This window comes from Mauremys reevesii, linkage group 20 (assembly GCF_016161935.1).
Source record: "Mauremys reevesii isolate NIE-2019 linkage group 20, ASM1616193v1, whole genome shotgun sequence".
Taxonomy (NCBI): Eukaryota; Metazoa; Chordata; order Testudines; family Geoemydidae; genus Mauremys; species Mauremys reevesii.
In genome coordinates, this window is record NC_052642.1 from 20,475,405 (window position 1) to 20,500,443 (window position 25,039).

Sequence of the window (25,039 nt, forward strand, 5' to 3'; positions counted from 1 at the left end):
CTTTGAGCCTTGAATAATTATGGTAGGATGGGCACCTCAGCAACTCAGGGTGGGCAAAATTCAGCCAGCAGCTCCTTTCCAAACGGCTGCTTGGCTGGGAGCATTTTTCATGCCAGGCATGCAGGGGATGGCAAGTGGGCTTGTTATCTCTCAACACAGCCTGTCATGTCAGCTTTGGGTGGGGATAGATTTGCAGTGAATTCAGCTGTGTGGACACACACACACACACACACACACACACACACACACACACACACACACACACACACACACACACACACACACACACACACACACACACACACACACACACACACACACACACACCCACCCCTCTACCTGCAGCTGGAGATGTATAATTCCTTCCCCTCCACCTTAGTTAGAGGGCAAACTTCCCACGGGCTGTCTTGTGCCTTCCCCTTGTAGCATATGGTGCTTGTCACTGAAGGTGATGGGACACTGGAAGGGCCCCCTGGTAATTCCTATGCATACAACTCCACCCTCAGCAAATGGAGGTGGAAGGATAGACAATACCTCCAAAGGGGGAAAGGATGGGGGAAGGGTTAGATAATAGATAACAGGCTGCCTCTCCACTTGGAGCTGGGGGTGAAATTTCCAGCTTGCAGAGAGATGTACCTGTGCTTAGCTCTCATTACGCTAGTGTGCAGCCAGGGTGGCCCAAGAGGAGGGAGAGGCTGGCTGCCCCATGCACGTGCCTAGCATCCCCGATGGGTACGGACTTGGGGCAGCCAGCCAGCCTGCCACTTGCATCGCTGCAGCTACGCTGTTGTTAGCCCGCTAGCTGGATCGGAGCTAGTGCAGCTGCATCCATCCATGCTGGGAATTACACGCTCAGCTCCAAGTGCAGACGTAACCACAGTTAAAATAAGCAGAACCGTTCTCTGGCGGAAGGGAATCAATACTCCCAATGCCAGCTGTAACCCAACGCCCGCCCGGCTTCCCCACACTAAATGGCTGTACCGCGGTGCTCAAGTATCAGAGAATTACGGAATGGGGCTTGCTGCAGCTGATCTCCCCCAGCTGGAAGCTGCTGTCATTAGCTCGCCCAGTCAAGCTCTTTGGCTTGTATGGGTAACTTTCCTCCTCTGCAGCCTGTCAGGATGCAGCTCCGCTTCCCAGAAGGTCTGAGGGCAAGAAGGGCATTAGACCTTCGGGAATACGGGGCACCAGTCTGCACAAGTCCACTGACCCCTTTGGAGAGCAGCTGTCCCGGCTCTCTGTGTCCACAAGCTGGCTATGCTGCTAAGTGCAGGGCTAGCTGGGTGAAATCCTGGGTTATACCGGGGGTCAGACTAGATGATCCAATGGTCCCATCTGACCTTAAACTGTATGAATCGGGTTGGACACATCCCACAGACAGGCAGATTTTCTAACCTTTGGGTAGCTTTGGTTGGGCACCAATGCAATGGCCCCATTTCCTGACAGCCTGGCTACGTGGAACAAAGGTCACTTGCTTTGGATTTTCCACCACTCTCTGGCAGGGAGCCAGGCTCTCCAGGACCAACAACATCCAAAGCCAAAATCTTTGCCACACTCTGCAGCACCAGGGGAGCGATTCAGCAGTGGGGCACTCTCCCCACTGGCTCCGTGCTGAGCCAAATGGCCCAGCATGAGCCGTGCTGCCGGGAGCAGTGCTGGGGACCCAGGAAGCCCTGCCCCATGTGTGAGATCTTTAGGCAGTCTCTCCACTACCAGGCATAGGGAAGGCTGACTCCCGTTTTACAGATACAGAAGTGGAAGGAACTTGCCCAAGGTCCCACCAAGTTGTGCTAGTGGCAGAGCTGGGACTAGTATCCATGATTCCCAGTCCCCATGGTCCAAGCACACTCCACTCCCTTCAAAACGAGAGCGACGATATGCCATGCTGCTAATCTGAAAGTCGGCGAAAGTTCGGCTCCCTTATCGTGTGCCCCGTTTACCATTCAATGCACACCCTTAGAGTAGTGCCAGCGGGCGATTCGTTACCCCGAGCGTATTATACGGTTCCTCGTGACGCAGGAGCCTGGAAAGGTTTTCAGTCAGTTAAGTGCAAACACCAAGAAGTGAGAACTGTATTCCAGGTGTTCCTGGGAAGTGTGGAGCTAAGAAGAGACACAATTTCAATCCTTAATTATCACCTAATTAATTGAGGAAGTTGCAGCTGCAAAGATGTGATCTTAATACCTAACGGGGAAAAGAAGAACAAACTTTCAGAAGTTTGGCTGTTAACTTTTCCTAAAAGGAGGTGGCTCAGAATGTCACATAAGCAAGTGGCTTAAGATCCTGAATTGTACAGAGTGCTTTCATCCAAGCAGATGTTATTCCTAGCTGAAGGGTTGCTTTTAACTAGAGGATCCACCGCAGCTTTTCGGAAAGCTTTACCATCACCTTGGCATAGTTAGCAACTATATCCATCTCTGGATATCTTATCAAGAGGCAGGGGCAAGCACGCACACACACACACTTCAATTTCACACCTTGTTCAAAACTTGGTTCTTTTCTTTTACCTAGTAGCACAGGTTATTGCTACATAGCCTCAATGCGAATGCACTCTGTGTAATCGCCCATTAATGGCATGCATGAGATTTCCATAATCAGCTACCGGAATTCAAACTCACTACTCAAGCTCCCAGAAAAATTGCCTCTACCTGGTATATGAAAGGGACAGCTCCAGTAGTACAGCAAATTGTGGGATGTGATATCTAATTAGATCAGTTAAGTATCAGTAGCGGAGCAATCTTCTCCCATATCCTATGGAGTAGAAAAGGGGCCTGGTGCAATGAGACAACACTCAAGTTACAAGAGATTCTCTGCCTGCAGCAGTGAGGGGGAAGGGAAACTTAATTAACATAAATGGAGAATAACTGTCTCACATGTAAATCCCATCTGCCTGAATTCTAGGGGGTCCCCATTTCCTATAGTGACAAAAGGCGAGAATTGATCTGCTTTGATTTCCTCCATCTGGACATCCCAACTGTTCATGAGCTATCCCTAGAAAGCAAACTGATGCACAGATAAAGCCGGGACCTGGCCCTGGTGGAGGGGAAATGCCATAAGTGCACCACAAAGCACTAAAACCTGAAAATTCACCTCTGCTGTGACACCTACAAAACACTCAGTGGCAACAGCTAGAACAGTGGTGTGCTGCCACTGCTGTTCACTACCCTTATCAGAATCCTTCCCTTCCCGTCTGCTCCCAGCCTGCTTGGACTAGCCACCTGTACTCTCATCTTATCCTCAGTCCTTTCGGGGCAGGGACCATCTCTTTGTGTGGTGTATGTACAGCACCTCACATAACAGGGCCCTGAACCTCAATGGGAGCTTCTAGATTCTACCTTAATATAAAAGGTAAGCAGCAGAATTGCAACTAGGTGAGGTTAGACTGAGCCCGGTCCCTTTAGAGCAGACTACTTGAGCTGAGAGGACTGAAAAACTGAGGAGAAAAAACAGGGCAGACAAGGGATGACACAAAACCCTATAGAAATTCAAGCTATTCTAATGCCCAGAACTTCCCAGGTGTCACTGTGCTAACACACACTATGGCTATTTGCAACTTTCTAGCAAGACTGGGACCCCTTTGCTCCAACCCCAGAGGCCGCTCTTTCCTGAATGAAAGGAGACTCTCCATCAGCTGCTAACAGTACAGGGCATATAACACATGAGCAGTTCTGATTCCCTCCAGGAGGGGGCAGTGGTGCACACACAGCAGACTGAAGCATCATTCTAAATCAAAATTTAAAGCGGATCGTTCAGTCCACCTCTGAGGGAAACAGAGCAGTGGCAGCACAAAGGAACCACACTCAGGCTATGTCTACACTACACAGTTTTTAGTGACACATGCCACTAAAAGGTGCGGAGTGTAGCCACTGTTTGTTGGCTCTCCTGCCAACAAAAAACTTCTGCCCCAACAAGCGCCGTTAGCATTGTCGGCCAGAGAGCGCTCATGACGACAAAGTGCTGTTCACAATGGCGCCTGTCGTCGACAAAACTTTTGTCTTTCGGGGTGCGTGTGTGTGTGTGTGTTTTTAACACCTCTGAATGACAAAAGTTTTGTCTTTCACTTACCAGTGCAGACGTAGCCCATGCAAGTAACTTACAGACACACTGGGAAAGAGAGAGAACAGCAAATTGCCTTAGCGCTGCCCCTGAGCGAAACTCTGCAAAATCTCCGTGTTAAGTTACTACGTAGAAAACAGACAGCTTCTATATGTACTGTTTCCAAGTTGTACCTGGAATACATGCCATCAGCCTAGGCGGCTCTGTACTTTCACCGGGGAGAGGAAAGAGGCATTTGTCCTAGCCTCAGCCTGGTCCATTCAGGCCAAAGGGCACTGCTGGTGGTGCGCTGCAAGGCAGAGGTGACAGGGTGGAAAATCACAATGTGCCAAGGGTTGGTGCCATCAGCGTGAAGCTACAAACCAAGCCACAAATGGGAAAAGCATTGCTGGGTAGCCCGGGGCACAGGGAACTTCACCAAACAGCAGCAACAGTAAGATACAGAGAGCCTGTTGCCCAGAGCATGCAGCGTGTGCTGCTGGCACTGTCTCCTCTTTTCCTACCCATGCGTCATTCCTTCTCGATCCCTCACCTCTTTTCTGATATTGGGCTCTCTGCTGCTGATCAAACCAGGTTATTACCGGCAACTAGAGTATCAGTGGCATCCTCTATTACGCAGCCATGAATCACAACGGCTTAAGTTAGGAGATTGGGAGAGTGTATCTGCACAGGTGACTCTTTTCGCATCGGCACAGTTGGATGTTAGCTCTGGGAGGGATTGTAATAGACACAAGCTGCAGCTGCTCCTGCGAGAAGTGTCAGGCAGTTTAACCCCTAGCTGTCTAGTATTTAATCCTGTGTGTGACCTAGGCTGATTTGGTGTGATACAGGCACAACTGCCCTAAAAACCAGGCAAGTTTACGAACTCATCTATAACAGAGATGATATCACAAATTACAGGGGAGCTATTCTCTTTCCAAACCCGACTGGCTCCCCTTGCATCCGGGGAGAAGACACCTCGAAGCTCGGAAGCTACCCTCGTTTTAATTTGTGATCACATAGCCCCACACAGGCACCTTTAATTCAAAACCTAATGCGTCTGTCTGGTGATACTTACAGGTTTAAAACTGTGACTCAGGAGTCTGGGAGGCTCGTGGGATTGCCAACAAGACGTGAAGTCTTTCACTGATCCCATCCAATGGCTTTGTGGTGACCTGTGGGTCATCTCAGTCTGACTCTATAGGTGTTCCCTTAGCAACAAAGTTGGTACTAACTGACCCTTTTGTTGGCAGCCTCAGCATGGACCATGCAATCCTTGGCCTCTCCTCTCACACTAAGGGCACGGCTACACTTGCAGATGTAGAGCGCTCTGAGTTAAACCAGCCTTCGTAGCGCACTAGGGAAAGCGCTGTACTCTGTCCACGCTGCCAGCTGCCAGCACACTGGCGTGGCCACATTAGCAGCTCTTGCAATGGCCACAGAGAGCAGTGCATTGTGGTAGCTATCCCAGCATGCAAGTGGCTGCAACGTGTTTTTCTAATGGGGGTGGGGTGGAGTGTGACAGGGAGTGTGTTGTGTGTATGGGGGGGGGGGGGGAGAGTGGGTTTTGGAGGGCTGAGAGCATGTCACATGCTGTCTCGTAAGTTCAGCCAGCAGCAGACCTACCCCTGCCCCCCAGCATTCCACAGTAATGGTTGCTCTGGCTCGGAGCAGATAAGCAGCCGGCTGTCAAACTGAGCTTTCAAAGGGCATATCCAAAACAATGACAAGAGCTGCCACTTGACTTAAGGGGATTATGGGACATTTCTGGAGGCTGATCAGAGCACAGTAATGCAACACCTCGTTCACACTGAGGCTGGGGCGCTCCAGCGGGGGCGCATCAAACGTTATTCTACTCGCCGAGGTGGAGGACCAGGCGCGATCTAGCCGTGGAGTCAGAGCGCTCTACGTGCCTTGCCAGTGTGGACGGGGAGTGAGCTAGTGCGCCCGGAGCTCCTTTAATGCACTGTAACTCGCAAGGGTAGCCAAGCCCTTAGAAGTGATCCTGCCATGAGGACAACATGAGGAAACTCGAACAGCCCTTCCTTGTACCTATTCTAGGGATAAACAAAAGGACTTCAGCATCCAGGATCCTTGACTTGACACTTACTCAGTTACAGGATCTACAGTTAACAAAAAGCACCATTTTTTAAAAACAAAAACACTCAAGATAACAATTTGAGCTGAGAATAACTGAGTTCAAACTGAAAAACCTGGAAAAAAATAATTTCTAACAAACTGTTCCCCGCCCTCCCCCACTTTTTCTCACTGAAATTAAAAACAGAAAAAAATGTTGTTTGGGTTGAACAAACTGTTTCGAATTGACCTTTCCAAAACCAAAATGTTGATTTGAAATTAAATACTGAAATGGCTTGGTTAGAAAGTGTCAAAACAAAATGCTTTGACATTTCCAAACATTCCCCCTTTTCATCCAGCTTTGGAAACAAGCCTGAAACCAATCTCTCTGGGCCTTGGTCAGAAGACAGACGATAATGATTTATTATTATTATTATTGCTTATAAAGCCCTTTGGCGATGTAGGGGGGTTAAGTGTTGTTAATATTAATGCCTATTAATAATGGAGACTGTAAATGAAGAGAGGTGGGATAGTGGTGACCTTCACCTACCTTCCAAAGCACCCTGGTTACTTCTCGTCTTAGGAGCTGCAAATAATTCAGTTTTTTTTAAAAGGTGCTGATGGAGAGGGGGACATTTTTATTTCGCCTGTGGTTAGAACACTCACATCCGGAACAGGTATGTTTCCTATCAAGAGTGATAATGCAGGGTTTTTACAGCTGCTTAGGGGATTTGGAAACTCAATTCCCAGTCATTTTAATTGGAACTGGTGCCCAAATCTCTTAGCCATACAGTTACATGTACGCGCACACATATAAGTGGTACGTCTGGCAGGCCTGAAGGTACGGCTGATAGGAAACAATCCTTCTCTGGCACATGCATGGACAAGACAACCGGTTCTCCTCTTGCTGACACCTGCGTGACTCCCTGACGTCTACGGCGTTACTCCCAATTTGGACCCGCATACATGGGATCCAAATCAGGCTCAAGAGGCTCCAATTTCTGTGGGCCAAATCCTGAGCTATGTCTCATGGATGTGCTGGGGGACACGAGACTCCTCTTCTCCATATGCAACAGCAGGGTGCGATTCCTACCTAGGGTCCTAGGCTGGATGGTACTCAGAGGAGTCTCAGCTGCTTGACCACATTCCCACAGGGTCTGGTTTGCTATCTAAGAGGTAACAAAGAGCCGTGTGGCACCTTATAGACTAACAGACGTACTGGAGCATGAGCTTTCGTGGGTGAATACCCACTTCGTCAGACGCATGTCATGGAAATTCCCAGAGGCAGGTATAAATATGCAGTCCAGAATCAGTCTGGAGATAACGAGGTTAGTTCAATCAGGGAGGATGAGGCCCTCTTCTAGCAGTTGAGGTGTGAACACCAAGGGAGGAGAAACTGCTTTTGTAGCTGGCTAGGCATTCACAGTCTTTGTTTAATCCTGAGCTGATGGTGTCAAATTTGCAGATGAACTGGAGCTCAGCAGTTTCTCTTTGAAGTCTGGTCCTGAAGTTTTTTTGCTGGAGGATGGCTATCTTAAGATCTGCTATTGTGTGGCCAGGGAGGTTGAAGTGTTCTCCTACAGGTTTTTGTATATTGCCATTCCTAATATCTGACTTGTGTCCATTTATCCTTTTACGTAGGGACTGTCCAGTTTGGCCGATGTACATAGCAGAGGGGCATTGCTGGCACATGACAGCATATATTACATTGGTGGACATGCAGGTGAATGAACCGGTGATGTTGTGGCTGATCTGGTTAGGTCCTGTGATGGTGTTGCTGGTGTAGATATGTGGACAGAGTTGGCATTGAGGTTTGTTGCATGGATTGGTTCCTGAGTTAGAGTTGCTATGTTGCAGTGTGTGGTTGCTGGTGAGAATATGCTTAAGGTTGGCGGGTTGTCTGTGAGCGAGGACTGGCCTGCCACCCAAGGCCTGAAGCGAGGAGGGAGGAGTTCCAGTTGATGATCACTGATGATCTGATGAGGAGTTAGAGGTGGACTTGCTGAGGACTGTGTGATAGCCAGAGGAGTTTTTCTGGTTTTTTTAGATTGTTGTGAAGATTGTAAGTCTCTCTCTCTGAGAGTTGGGTTGGCAAAAAAAGTTGTACCTCAGTGCTGCTGACGATGGATGTGGTGATGTGTGTGGTGTCGCTGGGGAGAGGCATAGGCATTGTCTAAGAGGTGTTACTAGTCTCCCAGTACTAAGCTAGCAGCAGTAGAGCAAAGTTGTTAGTGTTATGTGGGGCAAGGTGCAGCAACATTAGAAGATTAGAAGTTTAGCGCCATAGAGTAGGAGATGAGAGAGAGAGGAGAGAAGAAAGGAGAGGAAAGGAGAAAAGGAAAAAAGCAGGTGAGTGTGTGTGTGTGTGTGTGTGGGACTGATTCCTGTTAAACAGGGAAAAAAAACTAGTAAAAAAAAAAAAAAAAAAAAGATAAAAAAAAAAAACAAGCCTTTGGTATCTCATCAGCCAGACACTGGGACTCCACAGACATGGGACCAGATCTCAGACAGCAGACAGACACAGACCAGACCAAGACCTGTCTCTCCCATCTCCTCAGCTCTGTCCTCTCTTTCTCCTCTCCCAAGGTCACTGACACTCTCTCTTCCCTCATTTCATTTTCTCCTTCTCTCATTTCATGTTCATTTTTTTAAGGCTTCTTTAAGGCTATCACTTTTGTTAAAATAAGTACCCAACAGATTTATTTATGACAGGGGCTGTTATTTTTTATTTAGGTCAGGGACATGTCCATGACTTTTACCTGATGATGAAAATATGACTTGGGGCTCTGCTACTCTGTGTGGGCTCCCCTGCTCCTGGGGCTGGGCTGCAGTGGCTGCCCTGCTCCAGTGGTGGACCCCTGGGGACCCCAGCCTCCAGTCGCACAGCTCAGGGGCAGCTCTCAGCTCTGGCACTAGCTCAGCAGCTCTGGCAGCTGCTGCTGCAGCAGTCAGGCCATCAGCAGCCCAAGCAGCCATCATAGCCCTTCTCAGCCCCTTGCCCAAACTTTTCCTCTGCCCCCTCCCTACCCCACTCCCCTGCCACTAATGCCTCGGCCACGCTGCCCCCCCCAGCTGGGGCCGCTGGAGCTGCTGGCTGGGCTGGAGGGCCTGCTGGGGAGGCAGCAGCCCAGGAGGGAGCAGCCCAGGCCACCCCCCAGACCCTCCCACACAGCCCCCATGATCCACCCACCACACCCTGAGACACACACCCCACAGGCATGCTCACAGTTTGGCATGCATTGGAGACCATGGGCTCACTGCTGAGTTGGATCCTGTGGCTGCTGGCTGCTGTTAGATCAATTAAACCAATTGCATTGGATGTTGCACACAGCAATAAGCAACAGACAACAGCAATCAGCACAGAACAGACAGGTTCAGGGAACCAGGGAATTCATTTGACAGAGTTCAGATTGCCAAGGATTCTTTGAATTCAATTGTGTTCCCAGTGTTTCAGGGTAGTGATTGGGATGTGAGGAAGGTATCAGAGGGAGGAGGGCTCTGAGGAGGGGATGAGAATGTGATGTGTGATGAGGAAGAGCATGGTGATCTGAGATGTGACATATGATGGCTGAGATGACACATGCAAAATATGGCATATAGAACATGGCTCTCCCAAAGCGCTTCATCTTCATATTAGATGGGTTCTTCATGGGGGGGGAACTGTGAGGAACGGAGAGAGGAGCCAGAGAGAGAGGTACAACTGTGAGCCAGCGGCTGCACAGCAGCAGTGCCCCACCCCAATGCTCACTCACTGGGGCCAGCCATTGGATCGCCCAATTTCCCCCCAAGCCATTACCACCATTTTCCCAACATCTCCCCAAGCATGCTCTCTGACTCCTTCCTCTTTCCGCAGCTCTCTGAGACTCCTGGAGAGCAGGAGCACTCTGGACAGCAGGCAGCAGCTCAACAGGTCAAAGAGCTGAGGAGGAAGGGTTGGGGGCTCGCCAGGAAGAGAGGAGAGGAGGCCAGAAGGAAGAGAATTTTATAATTGCCCATTTATAATTTAGGATTACTAATAAGGTGCTGAGGAGCTCCTGCTACAGAGCTCCTGTGGCTGCCAGAGGACAGCTGCTGCCACCACAGCTGATCACAGACCACCAAAGACAGGAAGACATTCAGATCCCAGTGCCAGGAGATTAAAATGTGCATGAGGGAGGAATTCAAACATGGAGGCTCCATTCCTACACTGCACCTGTCTGGTCCCAAGAGATGATCACTCCACCCTAGTGGGGCTGGCCAGATGGCATTTCCTCAGCAAGAAACAATTAAGAGAGCTGATGGAAAGGTGGTCTGGGTCCAAAACACTTTCTCCCCAGTGCATTTCAACAAACAACTCAGCCAGGCATCTTTCTATAAACCGATTTTCACACTTGAACTAGCTGAAAACTTCAAAGGCATGGAGGGGAAAAAATAATAAAACACAGGCTTTCCAGCCTGAGAAGCCCACAGCACTTTCAGCATGACTAATATTTTCCATGTGAAATAATAATCCAGGGAGATAAATTTCTCATCAGTATGTGAGTTATGGATGACAGGCGAGCTCAGAATCCAAATTCATCTACTAGTATTTAACTTTGTTACAGTGATATGTTTTCATTGCTTCCATGAAAAAATAAATTCACAGCATATACTTTAAGTAAAGACGTTCAGATTTCAGCCATGGAGCTAGAAAGCTGTCAATCCTAGATGCAATAAAATAAAGACGGATTTTGCATAGTATATCTTGCATTGATTTCCTTCTACACAGAGGTGCTAGCTAGATCAAAAAGATTTACAGATCATATACATAAGGATTCAATACCCCACCACTGGGATTGAGCACAGCAACGGTTTAAAAGGCCAGAGCTAAAGGTTAATAGAAGTTGCCTTTGGATCATGCCCTAATAGCAACAGCAAGGGTTAAATGAGTGGGTCCCAGTTAAGCAGAGCCAGTTGAAGTGAGGGGATGTAGTTAGGTAGCAGGGAGTTATCCCAAACTGGAAGTTAGCCAAGACTTTGTGACAAACATCTGTGTGTGGGTAAAGGGACTTCAGTGTTGCATCCTATCAGAAAAGCAGCATTTCCGCACTGCCAGTGTCATGCAAGGTTCAGAAAAAGGAAAACCGTCTACTGAATGCCCTGCCACCACTCCCTGCAGCACGCCCTGCAGGTCTCCCATCCAAGCCCTGACCAGGCAGGACACTGCTCTGATTGCAAGAGATCAGATTCCTCGTATTTTTACCAAGTTAAACCAAATTCCATTTAGTTTTACAGCAATGTACAAATGCATTTCTGCCCTCCTCCAAAACGCATCTTCAAATAAAGATCTGCAACTCAGCAAGAAGCAATAAATAAATAAGGTATGTTTGGCAGCTTTGGGAATTATAAGGTTAAAAAAATTGCAGATCAGACCCAAGTTCATAAATTACGAAGCTTGTAATGATGAAATGCTACAGGGCTCTTCACCAGCTATTCAAATCCAGGCAGCTTATAAATCAAATGTCTGTCACCGAAGGGCTGTGATTGATCCCTGCAGGAGGAGTGTGCAAATGAGGGGCCTGGGGAAATAATAATTATCTCTCGATCCGCTGGAGAGAAGGAGCTATCAATGTCCTATCAGGATTCCAGTCTCAACAGCACATGCACAGGTGACTGCTCGACACCAGCCAAAGGGAGTGTTCTGTGTCCTACCCTAATGATTGATATTCCATTATAAACGCATCCCAGGCCTGGCACAGCCTGAAAGATCTGTTAGCTACATGGGCTGGCACTTTCCAACAGGTCTGAAGAAGGTAAGATGTCTAGCTTCCAATTAGTTTCAATGAGAGCTGGGCACTTAACTCCCTTGAGCATCCCAGCCCTGGCTGCTAGCAGTGAAGGTTTTAGGCCACTGAAGCTGGGTGCCCGATAATCTCAATGAACATGTCACATCTATCCTCAATTGGTGGGCACCTTGGTGCAATGCAGTATGTGGCTGACAGAAGGTGCTCAGATTTAGCTGAAATACAGTGCTCCTGATTTTCTGGTGCTCTGCACCTTGGCTGGCCATTCACACCATGCAGATTGGTGACAGCAGGAGTATGGAGTGGGGATTTCACTGGCTGCCCCTCTCAACGCATCACTGCAATATGCATTCATTCCCTTCCCACACATAGATCAAGTGAGAACAAAGAAAGCTTTCTTCCCAAATAACGAGACATATGACCCGCTCCATCTGCATCTCCACGATTACACTTACCTTAGCGTCTTGCGAATCATATCCTCATCCGTGATGCCATAGTAAGTGAGGGTCTCATTCCAGGTGGGATTCAGAGTGTTCCGCAACGTTTTTGTTCTTAGCTTATTCGCCTGGAAAAAGCAAATAATACACCTGGTTAGTTAGCCTGTCCCAGGGAACTGCGTTGGTTACCGGATGCAGATGATGAATAAACACTTGGGAAACGAAACACAGTCCATGAAATGATGAAGCGACATACCCGAGCAGCTCTCCTTTGGCCCTCAGTTCCAATACTCACCACCCTGCTGATCCCCCCTGCACGGGATGGCAAAAATCCCCCTCAACCAGGCTGCTGCAGCAGGTAACTGGAGGTGCACAAAGGCTGTGGCCTTGTCGGTCATTTATAGAGCAACCCAATTATCCATCCAACACCCTGTACAATAAGCAGCAAGATCATGGGCAGCTTGGAAAAGAGCAGTAAGACACCAGGGACTTCATTTATATTGCGGGGGGGGAGAAATAGAGTAGAATCAACTCAAGCTTATTAAAAAAAAATAAAAGTTTATTGGTCTGGATGTTTATTTGCATCCCTGTGTTTAGTGCAGCTACAGTTCCTGGCAGACCCAGAACCGTTTCCTGGATGCACATTTTATTAGATGTGGCAGCTTGTTTTTAACCCCAGGTCACAACGTGGCCTGTTAATACAGCACTGGGTTGTACCGGAGGGACATGGCCCAGCGCCACAGCAGAGGGCAATTACCACTCTAACAAGGCAAGAGGAAACTAGAGACACATGTCAAGGCTCAGTGTGGGAGCTTGTGAGGGACAGTGATGGTGTTTTACCAAGTCCCAGAGTCCCCAATTGTAACACAGCCCCCTTGGGACCAGCTGGCGAAGGGGTCACAGCAACTCCTCCCAGGCCTGACCGACTCGCTACACTTAGCGCACTGCTTTCAAGAAGCTGCACTGGAAAGCACAGTCTAGGAACCCAAGGGACATTGTGACAACAAAAAAGGCACACAGGACTAATGTGGGCATGGGGAAAAACACAACAGACCCAAAGCAGCACGGCTACGCACACAGCGCTGCTAACCCACCAGTTCCAATGCTAGTGGTCCAATTTTCTAGCACAGACAAGGCCGTAACAGCTAGAAACCCGCAGTGCAACTCCTTCGCAACAGTGTCAAACCAGGGATGACACCTCGTGCAGCGGGATACTATAATGAAATTCTAAAACGGCACAGGGCCTTTTCCAAAAAGCATTGGCACCATAATTGAGTGTCACTAAAAAACAAACTGCTCTGCCAGTACATCAGATCCATTTCTGAAAATAAGTAACCATCCCAAATGAGTATATTTTATTCATGCATTATTGAGATGCTTCCAAGAGCCATTGTTTGGATGGATTTATTTTCCTTTTTTTGTTCTTCTCTCAGTGCACATTATTAAATCATTGCTCATTCATTGCAAGGCCTCGTGGGACGTCTGCTCCACCTTGTTACGAGCGCTGGCCACATCCTAGGGCACAGTTAGCCAATACCTAAATGTTAGCCTGGAACAAGCGCTAGGAAGCTTACTGGGAATGTGTTCCACTCCCAGTGGAGATCACCAGAGCATCCCAGCTGCTTTCTGCCTATGAGATGAGTCAAGGCACTGGCTTGTTTAAGGGTCTCTCATCAGCATATAAGTCCTATGGAGCTTTGCCAGAAAACAGACTCATGAGGAATTCATTTTCATATGCATTGGCTGAACCGCTTGATGAAAAGGTTCCCAGATCATTCAGTTTGCTCCAGAGTTTGAATAAACCTAGGGGCTGCCAACGTAGAGGCCAAAATTAAGTGTCGGAGTCCAAATCCTGATGGTGGAAAATCCGTACTTAGTAGCCCCATACCACTACAATGAAACAACAAAAAGCCGCCTCTTTCCCTGTACGGGCTTCTGGCCAATTCTGCTGACCTGCAGGACGTTTACAGGTCATAAGTTGGAGAACAGAGAAAAGCCACATCACGAACCACCAGCCCAGCTGGCTCGAATACCAGCACTTTCAGTAGTGATGTCCAGGACAGAAAGGTAATGGAGACGACACCTATCTCCTAACTACGGGTCTGATCCAAAGCCCATTGCAGTGTGGGAACGGGACAGTAACAAGGGCTTCTTCCCAGCTTGCGAAGGATCAACTACCACACCCACAGTCTCTCTTAGGCAGTTCTACTGTCCCCACCTAAACAAACAAAGCCAGCTCCTCAGGTCCCTGTGGGCTACAAACCCAAGGATGGTTCCCCTTAGGCTTTACCTTTCAGGCTCCCACTGTCTCCCCTCCTGGGGCTCTCGCGGTCCTGATTCTCCTGCACCTATAGCTTCCTAACTCTGACTCACTGGATCTCTCTCATTAGTAGGTCTTTCCTCACACACCCCAGGCATCCCCCTTTAAAGCCTAATTTGGGTCAGCTGATGCGGCACAGGTGCACTGGCCCTGCTCCCTCTTAAAGGGCCAGCGTCATCCTGGATAGGGATTCTTTCCATTGGCTTTGCTAAGTTATGGCAGTCCTTTACAGAACAAGCTGGGGTACCATGCTGCACCTGCTCTGTGGAGAAAGGTCCTGCTCCAGCATTGTCCTTAAGTCCATACCTAACTGCAAGGAAATGATTGAGCCCCATTGGCTTCAGTGAGATTTGTGCTTACGCTGTAACAGGATGATCCTCAGCATCTTTTTAAAAGCAAACACACTTGCTTAGAATCAGGACCAGAGAGGGGACTTCACGCTCTAGGATTGTCAACCCTCCATCTTTCCCCAGCTCTAAAGTCCTTTTAAATCATCTTAAAGTGAGACTGGTGAATTCTCTCTTATAACTGCTCTTTCAGGGCAGTATTGACAACTCAGATGATTGTTTCACAACTCTTGTGATCGTTGGTGCTTTTCTCAAAGCCCCAGCTCCTGGAGTCAGGTGATCATGTTAGAACCTCAGAGGGTTCCCCCCCCCATTTAACTTTCTAGCCCTTCTGGTTGCATAGAAAAGCTTGAAAATGTAGCAGGGAAAATCCCCCCCCCAAAACCCAACATTTAAAAAAAATCTCATGATATCGGGGGGGAAAGGAGGAGCTGACTTGTAATTTTTAAACACTTGGAATTGACAATAACAAGATAACCAAAAGAAAATACCTATGCTGCCATTGTATAACCATTGGGAACAGTAGATGGAATGGTTAGGAAGAATATCCAGCTGAATAAAACAAAAATGCGATGAAGACGGGCAATAAAACTATAAAGCATTAAGGAAATAGATACATAATCCATGTCACTTAAAACAATTTCTAGCTACGGTAGGAAAATACAGAGCAGGAATAAATTGGGTGCAGGCCCTCAGCTGCCCAGAATATGCAGCAATGGCAGCACAGGCCAACCAAAGCCTGATTTAAGCAATGCCATCTGGACTAACGGACTGGCTACTTCCACTGCTCTTTATTTTAGCTATCATATCACACTCCTGGACATGGCCAAAGCAAAGACTGATGTGAAGTGCTGCTGCAGCAAATAAAAGCAGATGACAGGAAAAGTAGAGGCATTATCAAGCTGTAGGATGGTATAAATTAAGCCTTGTTTTTTATTTTTATTTTTAAATTTACAAAGTAACAAGGACAAATAATGAAAGACACAACACCAGAGAAAATGTTCAGAGCTGGGTGAAACCTTGTTATGGGCTGAGGTACAACCTCCTTCCAACTGATGTGTGAACTCACCCTTCGCTTAAGATAGTTTGTAAGAAACACTTAGGGGACAACACCTAAAACAAGGCCTAACAGATTCTGCCCAGAAACCAGCACCGCATGGGTACTGTGACCAAGCGGGTGTGAAGGAAGACAGAACACACACAAACTGAGAACAGACAGACCCCGAGAGAGAGGCAGAGGCACAAGCAAGAAAGCCAAGCAGTAGCCTGCGAGTACAGAGAGACCCTGGAAAAAGCTAGAGAGAGCTTATAGGTCTGTTAGCTAGAGAGGCTTTTTTCGGGGTAGGCACGGGGGCATGGGGATGTTAGTGAATGAACAGAATGTAAATTCAAACAAAGACAAGGCAATACTCGCCCAGCGTGGTGTCAGCCATTGGGAATCACCGAGACAAATACTGCTTAAGATGGTGTAACCAAACCTCATGCATCAGGGCATAAACTCGTGACCTCCCAAGGTTTAGGAAGAAAGCCACACACCTCATCCCTCACATCTCTCACATAGCACAGCCTACTTGACAGGGCACCAGATGTACCCCTCTGCTGGCAGCACCAAGTGAGGTGTAGCAGCACCGCAATTCCAGCTTCCCGCTGGCAGGGGGATCCAGATGGATGATGTTTACTAATACATTCCCAGGCCGGGCTCAAGCAACCACAGTAGCAGAGAACTGGTGTGACAATTGTGCACCATCATCTCCACAAATGAAAGAAATGCCGACGCTTTCCAAGCGAGGGAGGAAGACGGCTTCATCCCTTGCTCTAGGGGAAATGTATTACCTTTGCGCACAGCCCATTTGGGAGCGAAAGAGGCTCTTTCAGAGGAATACTGGATGGCAAATTGTCCCACCTATCCCCATCCTTCATGGTCTTTTCCACGGCCTGCTTTAAACTTGAGCTGAAAGATGTTCCAGCCAGGGGCCTGCAGGAAATGAGTCTGGTGGGTCTTATGCTCAAATTAATGTGTTAGTCTCTACGGTGCCACACGTACTCCTGTTCTTTTTCTGGTGGGTCTCAGGCTACGTCCGTGGGGATAGGTGGCCATGTCACAGATGCTGCACATCCCAACCTGCACAAGCTGATAATCTCCATGGAGTGGGGCTAAGTACTCAATAGGGGCCTGAGCCACAACTTGCTGAGGTCAATGGAAAGATTCCCTTTGACTTAACTGGCCTCCCCACTGGTGGGGCAGCAGAAGTGCGGGGCACCTTGCAGCACCACTCCCCACCATTTTAGTCATCTTCAGGAGCTAGAGAGAAGGGGCCTCATCTCCAGGCTGCCAACCCAACATCTCTCACCAGTGCTGAGTTCACATAGCCTGAATGAGCGCTCCCTGAACAGCTTCATTCCATCACTGGCTTTCATCTTGGAGCCCAGAATGCCTTCTGGGCGAAAGAAGAGAGCAGAATCCCTGTGCTGAAAGGACAATCGATTTTAAGACAGGCTATGTTCCCTCTCTCCTTCTGATGCCTCCCCCTCCTCCCCCCACAGTGATAATGATGGATTGAGCTTAATACAACGGAGACCGTTTTTCCCTCCCCCTGCTGGGGAGGAGAATGACACATCACTCTGTAGAAGAAGCCTGCTGATTTCAGGTAGGGCTTTTTCCATTAATTCCCTGGCACAGGGACAGGCTGAGTGAGCAGCAATTTCCACTGTAATTGGGTGTAAAGTGGGAGAGTTCAATCCTCACTCTGGCCATTTCTCAACGTAATGAGCTCTGATGAAATCAATACGTAAAAGTTGTCTGCAGAGTATTTCAGACGCATTGTTACAGTCATCATCTTTGTTTTGCAAGCACCACATTAGAGGTAAGCAGGGCACTTCGCACACCGGGAAGTACAGGGTCTCTCTCTCCTGCTTTAAGAACTGCCAGTCTTGCTACTCAGATGGACTTGCTTCTTTACAAAAGGCATTCCAGATTCTGGAGCAGTTTTTCATTCCCTTCAAAGAAACTACAGCAAAAATCACCCTTCAATTATCTTATCCAAGGGTTAAAATAAGGTCTCCTGACCAGAAACACCCAACAAGTAATCTTGCTTTAAGCTTGGGGTAGATGAATAGGTTAAAAAAAACCAAAATTCTCTCTTTATTGTGTCCTATCCAAACTGGAGTGTCCCTCCCAGCAGAGAATAGACAGGAGTCTACTGTAATTAATATACAAAGTGATATTTTATCGAGGCCACTGAACAGACAGACAGACCTTGTGGTTCCCAGCAACCTGACAAACCAAACACAATCTTTTATTGTCTGGTGTCATTAACAAGGTGTCCCTAAATCTCAGTGCACGCTAACGGCTTGTCTACACTTGAAACACTCTAGGGGCACGGCTGCAGCTGCGCCGCTGTAGTGCTGCAGTGTAAACACTACCTGTGCTGATGGGGGGGGGTTCTCCCCCGGCACAGGTAACCCACCTTCCTGAGAGGCGGTAGCTAGGTCGCTTGAAGACTTCTTCCTTCCACCTAGCGCTGTCTACACCAAGGGTTAGAATGGCTTAACTATCTCATTTGTTAAGATGACATAATTTACTACGCAGACCAGGCCTAAGCAATCGTGGGATGAAACTGCTGACTATACTGCACAGAACCTCACCCAGGATTCAGACAGAACCCAGAGGCAGCAAAATCCAACAGGCAGGGAGCTGGGCGAGGAGTCAAGAGACCTGGGTTCTGGTTCTTGCGTCTTCCACTGACTTTCTGGCTACATCACTTCCCCTCCTCTCCCACCTGTCTGTCTAGTCTAGTCTACCTGAATGTAAGCTCTTTGGGGCCAGAACTGTCTCGTAGGGCTTGTCTACACAGGGAAGCTATACAGGAGTAAAGCAAGGTGTGAATTTAAACCTTTCTAGTTATGCGGGTGCAGCTCCCCCATGCGGGCACTCTTATTCCAGGGTAGGAGAATCTTCTTCCAGTTTAGCTTGTGTTTCTTTGGAAGCAGATTAAGCTAAGCTGAAAAAAGGCACTCTTATTCCACGATTGGAGTGTCCACCCAAGGAGCTAGAGTGGTTATGGTGCTGAAGTTAACTGGTATGACTGGGAAAAGCTCCTGTATAGAGAAGTACACATTTGTACACCACCCAGCACAACAGGGCTCTAACCTTGTGTGCATTACAGCAGTGCCTAGAGGCCCCAACCAAAAACACATATCAAACTTTGACTGAGATCTGTGCAAAACTCACCAGTGTCTCTCCCCAGAGCTTTGTGCAGACCTGCTTCATTTGGATTCATGTGGATTTAGTCTCTCTAGGATGGAAACGTCTAACTAGTGTTTGACCCCTCCTGTTTTGTATTGCTCCTTTCGGTTGTTTTCAAAAGCAGTCTGTCTACGGAAGAGACCTGGATTTGCACAACACTGCTGAGGTATATTCTACTATCGTCGTACAGGAAGTTGGTTGGAAGAACACAAGAGACTCCTGTAAGTGAAAGGGTCTTTCTTTGATCCTTCGGAGAGAGATTCAATCCTACAGTCACATAAAGCACAGCTGGAACACAGGGAGGGAATTGATTCATATGAACATCTAACACCCTGCAAAACCAATCGTACTTCATGTCACTCAGGCAGAGCTCCCTTTCAGCATAAAATAAAATCAGTGAATCAACTAGTATGGCTGTCAGGTCAGGAGGCAGCTTAGCTCTTCGAAAGGAAGCCCAAGTGAAAACAATCACTGCCTTGCAGGAGGTGTTTCCGTGGGGGACAGGAGAGGAATAAAACCCATCAAGACTGCAAAAAGGAATGATCTTTCCAGCTTCATCTGAGCTCGATTGTAATGCCTTGCTCACCTTAAATGTTTCCCAACTTTGTAAAATAGTTTCAAAATTAGATACGTTCTGCAAGAGAGATTTAAGGCAGCGCTGACAGCCATTTGTCTTCCCGGCAGAGTTCAGACCTTCTCTTTTCCATTTTATTAGTATCATTATCAAGGGCACCGGGCATGTCTGGGAACCACAGGCCATTGGGAGGACTGGCTATAAGTCTCCAGGCTCGCTTGGCACAAGATAAGCTGTTCATTAAGGCCGATTACCAGTGTTTTTTGAAAGATGCCAGATAATACAGTAACTCAATTGCAGGCAGGAATTGCATTTGACAGAACGGCCAAACAAGCACGGGGGAAAACGCATGCTAAATAGCTGGTGGTGTGTGTGGAATATTTTTGATCTCTGGCTGCTAGTTTGCATCATGCACCTAACAGGCCAATGATACTGAAGTTCTGCTCCCCCGACCCCCAGGGGGTTATTTATCATTTCCAATGTATAGGAGAATGTGTCGACCATGTCCTCTAGGTGTGGATACAAGAAAAATGACTCTCTGATCATTCATCAGCTAATGATACAGAAAATCTCCCCGACAAGGCAAGGAACCACACACTTCCTCAGGAAAAACCAGGGTTAACAGGCCTGACAGCACCCACTGAAAGTCAGGATTCAGTCAGAGCAAGGACACGCTCAGCTCCCAGCGTCCAGAGAGGAGTGACTCGAGGGACTGTCAGCTGGAGAGGTGACCTCCAAGGACCCGAAATGCACAGTGTTTTATATGGTAGATCAAACCAGATCATCCTGAATCATACCCAGCAATTAACTGGGGACCCAAGAATGAAACACAGCCAAGTAAGTTGGCAGCACTAACTGAAGCTCCCCAGCGCCCTTTCAGGAGGAGCGCATTGCAATAACTCACTACAGGAGGTCACGAAGGTTCATCATACAGAGCATTAACTATGAGCAAGAGAACAGAATAGAAAACTCGAGAAAACTGCATCACTCACAACAGGGAGACAAACCAGACGTGGAGATTTTATTTGCTGCGGGATGGGGTTCTCCTGGCTGTTAATGACCACCTGGGATTAAACTTAAACTCCTCTGCATGCTTGTTAACTGTCAGAGCTATCCCCCTGCCTAAGCCTGCTCTCCCCTATTTGCACATGCAGCGCCATTCAGCAGGAACACGGCTGAAGACGGGAGAGGGAGGGATGGCCCGCCCACGCTCACTGAAGATTTCAGTATTTATTTCGTTTCTCAGAGGCAAACTGAAGGGGTGATTAAAACATACAAGTCCTTCTATCCATCAGCAGAGGAAAGGGCTGGCATTCCACTAGCAATCTGCAGAGGGCCCCATGGTGGGAGGGTTGCTGCTGCTGTACCACTTTTTCCGAGCAGCACCAGAAATGCAGCTAGGCTGGGGCTGAGGCATCGTTACTGAATGGTCCTTGAATCTCCAGGCAGCGGGTTCAAGAGAAGCGGCTCCTAGTGCTTCACGAGGCCCACCAACACGTGGAGGCCCTGCTGGCAGGGGCAGGAGATAGAAGGTTATTTGTTGAGCTTGTGGATCATTCTGGGGGTTCCTCCTCCCCCTCTGCCACCTGCTGTCAATAACGTGACATGTTCTAGCCACACAGATTGACCAGCAGCTCTGCCAGGGCCAATATTCCAGCACCGATCAGCTGACCCGGAGGGCAATGCAGCTGATGCCTTTGTATGCAACATACTGCACAGCATCTCCGCACTAATGCCTGGTGATGAGAGCCCCACTCCAATAGACTCCTTCCCTTGACTTTAATGGGAGCTGGAACGAGTCCTAGGGTGCGAACCCTTCTCCCACAGACCATCCCTTAGCACTGTGGCTCTTCCAACATGCCTCACAAACCAAGGCTCTCCCTGGGCAGTGGTTCTGGACCTGAGTAAAGCTTACAGGAGGAAATTCAAAAGCAGGCAATGCTCATCCAGGCTTGGGTTTCACTATAAACCTGAAAGTGTCCGACGGACAGCGATCAAAGGCTGCCTGTTTCACCTAGTGGAGTGGGTACCGCCAGAAACCTGGGGAGAGCCAGCTGATCTGAGTCAGTAGACAGTGAATAACTGCTGTGCCTTCTCTCCCAAGCACTTACTAAACACTATACCATCCACATGCATAGGCAGGCTCCTCCCAGGGCACCTCCGACACCTAGTTAGTGATCTCTCGGCTAGCTAGCTGGCTTGCCTTGGGAGGTCTGATCTGCTAGAGCAAGTTGTCTCAGACTCTCCACGCACCGTAACAGAGAGGTTGTCTTGCATGCCAGCCACAATGGCCTGGGCCCACCTTTATTCTCCACTGTGCAGACCACGCCTCTCTCTGCCACAATCCCACCTCACTGCGCAGCTGCTTGCATGGCAGAGTAACATCAGGAGATCTTTCCCATGCCTTTGTGAAGCTTCTCTGAATGCAAGTGAGCAGCCAGAGTCAAAGCGGAGCCAGCACCACACGCCCAGCCAGCTCTGTGCATCACCAGCGTGGCCCTGTGGCTTCCATTCTGAGAGCTGCTGCACTGGAGGCATTTACATGCACCCTCCCAACTGCAGGAAGAGAGGAGAAAGGGAAAAAAGAAAAGCCACGCAGGATGGGACGGATGGGGGCATCTGTTTGTAATGAGCTGGGTTTCCAGTGAGCCCTTCCCAGGCTCAGGTGCTAGGGAGATGCTTTTTGGATATCAGATGGTGACAGACACATCACTAGCCCCCAAGCACAGTGATACTTAGACAACAAATAGCAGTGTTTCCTCCTGCAGACCTGGAAGAAGCTGCAGAGAACACAGTAACCAGGAGAGGTGACAACAGCATGGGCGACATGCTAAGCATCAGACCAGTCCTGGAGAGCCAGCGCTGGCTGTTCCACGGTGCCACAACCCTCCCCTGACCTGCTGTGAGCCAACACATTACTAATTCATCAAGGAAACCAAGATCAGCAAGAGCCAGGGGAAATCTGCCAGTCATCACTCATCGCCCAGCGGCTAAAAGGTGCCCTGCTGTTAAGCCCTAGCCCATAACTAATCCTGGTTTGTTTGGTTCAAGCCAGGGGTTTCCGGTTCACCTCCCACAGCAGTTGTACAAAAGATTCGGAAGAGGTTTGCTTTATGGAGAGCAGGGCAAGCCAGCCCACATAGCAGTGTGGCTGTTACTCTGCCTGTCTGCACAGGGAGAATCTAACGTAGACATGCCAGGGGTGGTTGGGTGAGGGTAATGGAAGTTCCCTTTTTCCCCACCTTCAAGTTCCTATTTGGGTCACTTTTTCTGCTTGCTGCTCCCACCTCCAAAATATAAACACAGCAGCTTTAATTCTGCCCAGCACCTTTCATAGCAACGCAGTCCCCCCCACGTGCAGAAACACAGTTACAGAGCAGGGCGCATACCTGGGCACCCCAATCTCACACCTGGGCCCTGAAGCAGGCCCCTGGGAACCGAGGACTGGTACTGACACACCTAAATGCTCTTTGCAACCTACTGGTATTGGAATACCTACATGTAGATGCCCAGTTTAGCCCCTAAATGTGATGCCAGCCAACTGCTAGTGGAGAACCTACATCCAGATGCCAGACCTAGGTGGCCACGAGGCAGAGTGGCCTCCCTCTGGACTGGAGAGTGAGGGAGCACTACACTCCCTTTGGTGGGCAAAGGTGGCCGGAGGTAGCCGGGCAGGGCCAACAGACACCTCTGCCTTGCTGCGGCACCCAGGAGTGGAACCTGCACTCTGCCGCACCCTGCCCCCAGAGGAGACGAACACAGACGAGGAGTTGCCAGGACTACCACTGGCTGAATACCCCAAGGAAACTGAGGAACCAAACCCCAGGGAGGTAGGAAGTAGCCCAGGGCAGCTGACGATTGGCCGGCTACAGGGCTGACCACGTGTCTCAGTTAGCATGTTGTGGCTGGATCCCCGCCGACCCAGTGGGAGAGCACTCTGCCACTGCTCGGGCCCTGGGCTGGAACACGGTGAAGTAGGGCGGGCCCGTGTCCCCCTGCCACCCTAATCCCAGGGTGGCCGACTCTCCACCTTAGACCAGGAGGCCTGTGCCCTGTGAACCCCCCTGCTAGCACCCTAGCCTGTCTGCTGGGGGCACAAACCCCTTTCAGGGCCCCGAGACTGGCTGCCTGAGCTCCCAGCTGAGGCTAAAGCCTGCCCCCTGCTCTGCCCCGCCCTAAAGGGTGATGGCTAATTGACTGGGGCTGTTTGCTGGCTGCCTGAGCCCACAAGCCCAGGCTAAAGCCTACCCCCTGCTCTGCCTGGCCCCAAAGGGCTAGAGCTTATTGACTCGGCGCATCTGCTGGCTGCCTGTGCTGCCTTGCTGTCAGCCCTACTGCAGGGCTACGAACTGGAGTCTACCCAGGGCGCTGTCCCGCCCAGGGGCAGGGACAAAGGGCCCAGGCTACTGTTGTGTGTTTGCCTCTGTCAGACTGGCCCAGGGCTCTAGACTTCTTATGGCCTGACCCTGCCGGTACGACCTGAGGCCGCGGACTAAACCCCAAGACAGCGAGGCAGAGTGGCCCCCCTCCCCGCTGGAGAGCGAGGGAGCATTACACCACATACAAAAATTAGGCCCAGCAAATAAAAAAAAACAAGAGCTGAAGAGTTAGCTGAAGGTGTGGCGGGACCGAGTGTGTGTGTGTGAGAGTGTGTCGGGGGGGGGGGGGGGGGGGTTGGGCAGTTTGTGGAACAGAAGCAGGTATCCGCCCCCCAGCTGTGGGGAGAATCCTAGAGAGACTCAAGGCTGCAGCCAGCTGTGATGGTGGGGAGGCATGAAGAGGTGGGCTTAAGACAGAAAAGGAGGAGAAGTAAATGGAGCTGCAGAGCCAGTGATGCTACCCAAGCGATGTGCTGCAATCCTTTGATCAAAGCAGCTTTCCCCTCCACGCACCATTTTAATGTGCCTTGGAGACAAAGGGTTAATGCAGACTCTTATTTTCAGGTTATTTTTCCAAGAGGATCCCAGTTTCCAGACACAGAAAAGGCCTGATGGCCCCCTCCCCCGCCCCAGAAGAATCTTGTCCTCCAGTCAGAGGTGCACTAGGAAGGTTATTCTACTACTGTCTAAGCAGAAGATTAAGAACCACTCTGTTGCTGGAGGGCAAGGCATCCTCCTTTGCAATCTCACACTGGCTCTTCCTTAAACTGTCTGCACCCCGACAGCTTGTGAGGGAGAAGGGGTTCGCGTCTGGGGTATAATGAACTCCCTCTCTTTGAGAAGAACCTCCGACCTGTTCCTAA

At 49.2% G+C, this 25,039-nt stretch overlaps 1 protein-coding gene across 2 annotated transcripts in view; it reads right to left on the bottom strand.

The window, feature by feature from the left end:
- Nucleotides 1-25,039, bottom strand: part of DOC2B (double C2 domain beta) — a 159,779-nt gene that overhangs the window by 46,080 nt on the left and 88,660 nt on the right. For both annotated transcript variants that reach the window (XM_039508366.1, XM_039508364.1), the window contains one exon: nt 12,329-12,438. In XM_039508366.1, coding sequence (XP_039364300.1) covers nt 12,329-12,438 — 110 coding nt within the window. The remainder of the gene's footprint in view (nt 1-12,328; nt 12,439-25,039) is intronic.